The sequence below is a fragment of the Wickerhamomyces ciferrii genome, contig 00247 (assembly GCF_000313485.1).
Source record: "Wickerhamomyces ciferrii WGS project CAIF00000000 data, strain NRRL Y-1031 F-60-10, contig 00247, whole genome shotgun sequence".
Taxonomy (NCBI): Eukaryota; Fungi; Ascomycota; class Saccharomycetes; order Phaffomycetales; family Wickerhamomycetaceae; genus Hansenula; species Hansenula ciferrii.
Window position 1 is genome coordinate 1 of NW_011887493.1, and position 7,944 is coordinate 7,944.

Below are 7,944 nucleotides of genomic sequence, written 5' to 3' on the forward strand. Positions count from 1 at the left end.
TAATATTTAAGAGTACTTATATAATACAGCTAGGCTAGCTAGCTCTTGAATATAATTCATGTGCGTCATATATGCATAATTTTTACATTATATATTTTAATATTTAAGGTTATATATATTGTTGTTCATAATTAATATATAAGTTCTTATAAGGACGTTATAACAACTTACGTACGTCGTCCAAGTTCTAAGGCCAAACAGCTGTATCAAACCAATTCATTATATATATATAATGTACAGCTATATAAATTATATCATTAATTAATACCTAGGCGCGCTGTTAAATATATATTATAATTATATTATATAGAAATATTATAAAGATATATATTCGGCAATATATTATATTATCAACAACATAATTGCATGCAATATAATTATAACTAAATTATTATAATTATTTATCTTATTCTCTAGTATTTTCTATTGATTGTGATTAGCTCTGGGCCCTGATATACAGTATAGTATGAGTTTCTAAAATTATAAATTGAACTTTCTTTTGAGGTTTCAATACCTGTAATCATTATTGAACAATTGGAGTTAGTACCTTCCAAGAAAGAGCTAATTATTTCATCAACATATTCTGCAAGTTCCCCCTTGTTTTTCAAATAAGTTGATTCTCCAATTGAAAGGTCAGATTTATGGTATTTATCGTCATGGGGCAACATTGAAAGTAATCCAACGCCTGTTGAATGTACATCTCTGGATCTGAGGGGTGGATTGAGAATAGAGGAAATACCAAGATCTTCGATATTATTTTCATTCATCTTCTTCACTTTGTTGTTTCTTGAACCGTTTATAAAACATTCAAGTATCTTATTAAAAAGATCCAAATCTGATGTATAGTTTTGCTTTGCAAATACTAGTGGCTCAATGGAAGGTTCAAATGCAAACACGCTTCTTGTCTTGAAACAGTGTTGACTCTCATTGACATGATGACACTTTTTTCCTTGATATTCCTCTTGCTTTCTCCTGTCCTTAACATGATCAAACTCGTTTATGTGAACTAATGCAGATCGTGCCATCGCTAACTTGGTCTGTAAAACTTTAATCTCGTTGTTTGTATGATTATTTTTTACCAAGGTACCAACTCTTTCTCTAACTTCTTTACTGCCTTCAGCAGTCATCCAATCAGAAGGCGCAAACACATCTAATGAGATATTCTTTAGATATTTCTTCATGATAGTTTTCTTGGTATTCAAAGTCCTTACCAATTTGAGTAATGATTTGTGATTCAAGACAATTGAAATGGAAGATTGATCTACACGATCTGAGGTTTTCGTATTAATCAAAGTTTCCATCCTTTCTTTTGAAGAAGGATAGAGATCCAAGACTTCAAACTCGTGATCCTTCACTTTGTTCAATCTTGCATACTTGTTGTAATCGCTGTATCCATAATCGACCAAACTTGGACCATTGTGAACGAAATGATGATCCGTAATTCTCAACATCGATGTATCTCTAATAGATAGGAAACAATGGATATTAGTATATAATATTGGAGCTATAAGGTCAATCCACATAGAATTGTAAACCATATTAACTGCTTTCTGCTTATCAATGTTTGAATGTTCAATTATCTTTAACCAGATTTCTATCGGGAAAGGTCCTAACAATGATGGTTTACCACCTAGACTGAAAAGGTCAAATTTTGTTTTAGGTGGTCTAAGTGTTTTCAACGAAAAAGAAGCATCATTGACCTTTTGTTCCAAGAAATTATTGATTGTTTCGTAGATATTATCTTTGATAAGCCTTAGAGGATAAATTAACTTCATTCTAGATCTCCAATAGATGTGTCTAATCTTAATGCGTATATCTCCAATAAGCTGTGCTATCATTAAATTTGAGCGATTGATGAAAAACTTAACTGAATATCTTTCATATGGTAATAACCCAAACCACCAAATTGGTTTTGGAACAACCTTATCCACGGAATACTTATTGGTAAAACCTTTTATATTTGCATTCTTCCCAATGATCTTTCGAGCTATTATGAAATCAGAACGTCTAGGTGGCCAATGGTTAGAGTTTAAATCAGGACATTTTGATAACAATTTTGAAACCGCTCCATTTCTTAAAGTGTCAATATTTGAGTGTAATAAACTTGGTGGATAATCGCCCTGGTCGAACATTTTATGTTTACCTCCGGCATATTCTTTTGGTATTTCAGCACAGAACCATGGGTCAGAGAGATAACGAGTTGTTTCATCGTCGATATTAAGCTCTGTTTGATTTTCAAAATTCATGATTGAGGCTAATTCTTATGATGTATACTTATAATGTGAATATCTAAAATATTAGACAAACTATAGAGTTTCAAATACTTTTAAGCTTTAATCCACGTATATAGAAACTGGAAAGCTACTTATATATTAATTTCTCGAGAAGCTTGAATGAGATGTTTTTATCTATATTAATTAGACAGAAAACAAGCAAACAGAAAATGATCGAAACTCATGGGATATAAGCACTTCTTCTATTATTCTATTCTTCTCGTTAATCATCTCACGCATATATTCGCTCTACTTGTAATTATATGTATATTTTGATGTGAAAAGCTTCTATATATAGCTTTTATAACGTCGAAAACATTTAGTCATATCGTATACGTATACATAATTAGCTTATCATTGGTGTGTATGATCATAATACGTTCAAATATGAATATGGAGCTGTTTTATGGTAAAATTCATACATGAGTTTGTTTCGGAAATTAGCGGTCTTAATACGAGAAAATAATTAAACACAAGTGCAAGTTGAGCTGACTTAAAATTATATTCACTACAATTTGACTGATACCATTTGTTTAGTCCTGTTAAACTATATATTTTGTTATATATATATAATTAAACTGTTCAATATATCTATAAAGTTCAAGAAGTACGTTATAGTACGTCTACGTCAATAATTGTACGTAGTGATTTGTTAAAAAATGTGAATGTTCAATAGCTATATATGTAGCAATATAAAATGAACAAGATATTCTCATTAATGGCCGAATATTGATGGAATGTGTGTCAGTAGAATGATGAATAACGATTGTATATGATATTGATTCAATCAATTGGGAGTTTGGCTTCAATATCTTTGGTACGCAAATACATCTTATTCAATTGTTGGGGCAGGGATATCAACACTATCCAGGACTATAATTGATAACCTTAGGATATCCACATGACTGTAACGTAGCTAAACTTAATATTAAGAGATTTAAACATCATTTAAAGGCAACAAAAAGTCATGATATATACTGAATATAATCATTTTCTATGTGTTTACGTAATCGATATTTTTTTGCGTCGCTTACCGAAAATATCTCATCGGGAAAAAAAATTTATGTCAAATCAAAAGTGGTTTAAACATAATACAAACTGAAAAGTATACAAAATCACTTAAATTTATACGGCATAAGATGTTTCCAGTGATACGATCAAGTCATATAATACGGAAGAATTTGATACGGTGCCAGTCAAGTGTATCGAAATCCATGGGTACTGTGGAGTATGAAAATGATCCAGTAAATATTAATAAAGCTTTATCACATCAAAGATCAATATTACCGTTTGCTTATAGGAAAGAAAGTGAAGCTTTTGGACAAATTGTTAAAAATCAAAACCATGATTTAGATGATTCTGAATATGATTCAAAAATTAAAATTGTGGAAAGACAAGAATACCTAGATCAGGTTTATGAAGGAAGATTTGAAGATGAAGATGGTAATCTTATTGAACGTGAAGAAACCTCATTACAATCAAGATTAGATCCTAAAACTTTGGAAGCAAGAGCTCCAAGATCACAAATCAAGATACCCCCTTTAATATCAAGCGCTATTCATAATCATATATTAGCTTTACGTCTTCCTAAACGTTTAAGAACTGCAACTTCTGATGCATATGTTGCATTAATGAAACAAAAAATTCATAAACCAACAAAATCTCCAATGGAAGCTGATGCACATATTGCTGGTATGTTTATTCAAAATTATGCGTCAATATATCAATCTTTATCAGAATTGAAGAAGAGAAAAGGTGATAATTTCAAGCCAAATAGTGTTTTAGATATTGGATTTGGTCCTGCAACTGGTATGATTGCTCTAAATGAATTAATGGGTCAAGATTTCAAACCAGAAGTTAAAGATGCAATTATCGTGGGTGATAAAACTATGAAAGATAAAGCTAAAATCTTATTATCTAGACAAGTTCAAGAATATACTGGTGATATTGAAGATTTAATTATTGATGAAAAAACTCAAGAAGAAGTTTTGGGAATTCAAGAAAGTTTTAATGAAGATGAAGAAATTGATCCTGTTATACAAGCTGAAATTGATGAAAAAATTGGTGGAATCAAGACAAATAAGATTAAAACAAGAACTAAATTACGTGATTATTTATCACCAACCAAGAAATATGATCTTATCATTGCAACTCATCAAATGCTTCAAGATGCTACTAGATTCCCTTATCAAGTTGATGAAAATGTTGATATTTTGGTTAAATCACTAGCACCAAATGGTCATTTAGTCATTGTGGAAAGAGGTACACCTTTAGGTTTTGAATTAACTGCAAGAGCAAGACAAATTATGATTAAACCTGAAAAATTTGGCAATGAAAATGGTAAAATTCCAAGACCTTATAACAAGAGTTCATCAGTTAAAGGTAAATCAAAACATAATTTAGGTAAAATTTCTGAAGATGTTCAAAATGCTCCATTTGAAACTAATGAAAAAGATTTAGAATTTGAAGATGATGTAAAAGATATGTTAGTTGAAGATTCTAAAATTTCAAATGAATTTATCGAAAAAGAAGTTGAACCATATCATTTATCAATCATTGCACCATGTGCTCATCATCATAAATGTCCATTACAAACTTTAAAACCACATTATTTTAATACCCCAACTGGTAAAAAATTTGAATGGTGTCATTATGAACAATCAGTTGAAAGACCAAGATTTTCTATGGAAATTAAAAGAGGTAAAGTTTTACATTCAAAATGGGCTACACCAGATGCTGGTAGATCTAAGAAAAGTACACCAGGTAGTGGTAGACAAAATGGTAATAATTATGAAGTTGCAAGTTATTCCTATATGATTGCTGAAAGATCTGGTATCGACAAAAGCACAATTTCCAACATTGAATCAGATCGTGAAAATGCATATCATGATGATTTGGTTGGTGTTATTGGTGAAGGTCATCATAACTGGCCACGTATTATGAAGACTCCATTGAAAAGAAAAGGTCATGTTACAATGTCAGTTTGTGGTGCTTCTGGTAAGATTGAAAAATGGTCAATTGCAAAATCTCAATCAAAACAAATTTATTATGATGCAAGAAAATCAAGTGCTGGTGATCTTTGGGCTTTAGGTGCTAAAACAAGAATGGCTAGTAGTTTTGGATATAATGAAGAAAAAGTTACAAAAATTGAAAGATATTTAAAAGAAGAAGCTAAACGTTTGAAAAAACAAAGAAAATTATTATCAAAACAAGAAGATAAATTATCTAGACAAGAAGAAGTTTCTATTGAAAATGACTCAGATGCAACAATTGAACAAAAAATTGATGTTTGGGTTAATCAATTCGATAATAGAAAATCTCAAAAACAAGCTGATAAAAGAGGTATGAAAAGTAAAAGGGAACTAGCTAACAAAAAGAAAGCTAAAGTTTCTTTATAAGATAGTATGAACACAATTATTTATTAAGTTAGATTAACGATGTATATAAACAAATCAACAGAAAACGGAGGGATATATAACAAAAGAAAAGCACCAAGTCATTAAGGGATTATAGAGTGAATAGACCACATGTATATAATAATTAAATATCACTTCTCTAATGATTTAAAAAAAAAAAAGTATTGAAATCTCATTGTAGTAAGTCTATTTCACTATGCAATTCAAACTTGAATATATTTCTAATCTGATTAGCAAAATAATAAACTTTCCTCTTTGAAGGATCCCAATTGTCCCAATCAAACACCAACTGATTAATGTGCGACCACTCAGGATCATAAAGATCAAAGTCATAGAAATCTGTACTTAACAACTCAAAAATCAAAAATTCAATCAGTTGATGTGATTTCTCAATATCATGTTGCCCAAATGCAGCACCAACCATAAGTATATTTTCATTTCTTAAAATTTTTGAAGATATATTACAATTATCACCACAAACTAATCCAACATTAACATAACAAACAGGTCTTGTATGATTCTTTCTTGCTCTCAGTAAATTTGTCAAAACTCTTTCAGCTGGTTCACCCCAAGTATAATCTAACACAATATCAATTTCAAATTGTGCAAAAACCATTTCTATTGTAGCATCAGTAGCTGCAAGAGAAATTCCAGTAGTGATGATTCCTTTTCTCAATAAATCATCTAGTTCATACACTGATCTACCAACTCCAACAATATTAGCACAATTATATGTTTTTTTACAAATTTGAGCAGCCAATTCACCAGCAGTTCCTGTAACACCAATTATAAGTACATTAAAATTTGGACTCAAAAACTTTGAATCAATTCTACCCAATGCAAAATGAACAGCAGAACCAGGATTAGCAAAAGCAGCTATTCTAGCAACATCCTTAGTACTAAGTGGTACTGAAAGTTCTAATTGTGGTAAAAAAGTAATACAATCTATATGAACATTTATGAGTTCAGCAAAAGATCCTTCAGTTAGCCCATAAGTTGTGAAATAAGCCAAACCAATTGGCGTTACACCAACACCATCAACACCAATCACTCGATCTCCTAAATGTCCTATTTCTAGCACTCTTTCTCTTGTATGATGATTTATTGAAACTGCAACGACTTTCACTTGAATGTAATTTGGTAAAACTGATGGTTCATATAAAATTTGACCAAGTTCTGGAACATTTGATCCCTGTTTCACCAAAATAGCTCTAATATATGACATGGTTAACCTATGGTTATAGAATCAATCACATAATTAACAATTTATCGTATATCTGGAGGTTGAGTTGGTTAAATTCAAAGATTTTCGGTTTTGTGTAATAAACTTTTTTTTCTGACACAAAACAAAACGAGTAGACAAATGCTACAAGCAAAACGGTTTCTGTTTTTCAAATATGCAATTAATTTATTCCTTCCCATACATGCTAGCGTCATCATCTTCTGATTCCATTTCATCTTCCACTTCTTGTTCATCTTGTGTAACAGCTTCACTCATACTTGTTAATTTACCCATAACCGAGACAACAAACGGTCTAATTTCATTGATTTCCATTAGTGATAAGTTATCTAATTGTAAATGAGATTCATTGATTAAAGTTAAACCTTTTTTGATCTTGATCATTCTAATTTCTTTTAAATCTTGAATTAAAGATTTCAGTTTATGAATCTCATCGGATAAATCATCTGGAGCATTTTCGAAAAAGATTTTAGAAATTTCAAGCCAATTGAAAGGAAGTTCACTAAAACTTTCTAGATCAGTGACTTCATGCTGATATAATTCTTTTAATGTTTTCAAGTTTAACCATTCTGGTGGGACAATATTACATTTCCTTTGAGCTTTTAATATTTGAGCTAACCAAATGGGCACTTGAATTCTATTCATTGCTCTGATTTTGGGTAGCTTGGTCTAGGTAATTTGTGTTAGTACAAGGACACTATGTTCTGAAAATATAAACCACACTCACTGTGATAAGATTGATCCCATTCATTGAGTATCTTGGTAAAATTGTGATGAGCTGGTTCTCCGTTATGAAATGGATTTCAGCCGGTGAAAAAGTCTCCTTCAAGCTCTTCGGTAGTGACATTGTATTTGAATATCTGTATTTCCCGTATTATATCTCCTTATGTAGCTATAACAGTACCAGCTATACTTCAATACCCAAATATTCAGGCAATAAAAGGACAAAAATTTACGCGTTTGTATTAAAATTTACTACCCGCGAATTTATTTTCTCGTGGAACTATACTAATAG

At 30.8% G+C, this 7,944-nt stretch overlaps 4 protein-coding genes across 4 annotated transcripts; 1 reads left to right on the top strand and 3 right to left on the bottom strand.

Annotated features, from left to right (window-relative positions):
* Positions 1 to 413: 413 nt before the first annotated feature.
* BN7_6067 (uncharacterized protein) lies at positions 414 to 2,246 on the bottom strand (the record flags this gene model as incomplete). Its single annotated transcript, XM_011273364.1, has 1 exon — positions 414 to 2,246. The coding sequence occupies one exon, from the start codon at positions 2,244 to 2,246 to the stop codon at positions 414 to 416; it is 1,833 nt and encodes a 610-aa protein (XP_011271666.1).
* Positions 2,247 to 3,487: 1,241 nt separating this feature from the next.
* Positions 3,488 to 5,671, top strand: RSM22 (tRNA methyltransferase RSM22; the record flags this gene model as incomplete). The annotated part of the gene is made up of 1 exon (XM_011273365.1): positions 3,488 to 5,671. One exon carries the CDS (start codon positions 3,488 to 3,490, stop codon positions 5,669 to 5,671), a length of 2,184 nt encoding a protein of 727 aa, XP_011271667.1.
* A 190-nt stretch (positions 5,672 to 5,861) lies between these two features.
* On the bottom strand, positions 5,862 to 6,914 carry BN7_6069 (uncharacterized protein; the record flags this gene model as incomplete). The annotated part of the gene is made up of 1 exon (XM_011273366.1): positions 5,862 to 6,914. The coding sequence occupies one exon, from the start codon at positions 6,912 to 6,914 to the stop codon at positions 5,862 to 5,864; it is 1,053 nt and encodes a 350-aa protein (XP_011271668.1).
* Positions 6,915 to 7,097: 183 nt separating this feature from the next.
* On the bottom strand, positions 7,098 to 7,574 carry PSF2 (DNA replication protein PSF2; the record flags this gene model as incomplete). Its single annotated transcript, XM_011273367.1, has 1 exon — positions 7,098 to 7,574. The coding sequence occupies one exon, from the start codon at positions 7,572 to 7,574 to the stop codon at positions 7,098 to 7,100; it is 477 nt and encodes a 158-aa protein (XP_011271669.1).
* Between the last annotated feature and the right edge of the window lie 370 nt (positions 7,575 to 7,944).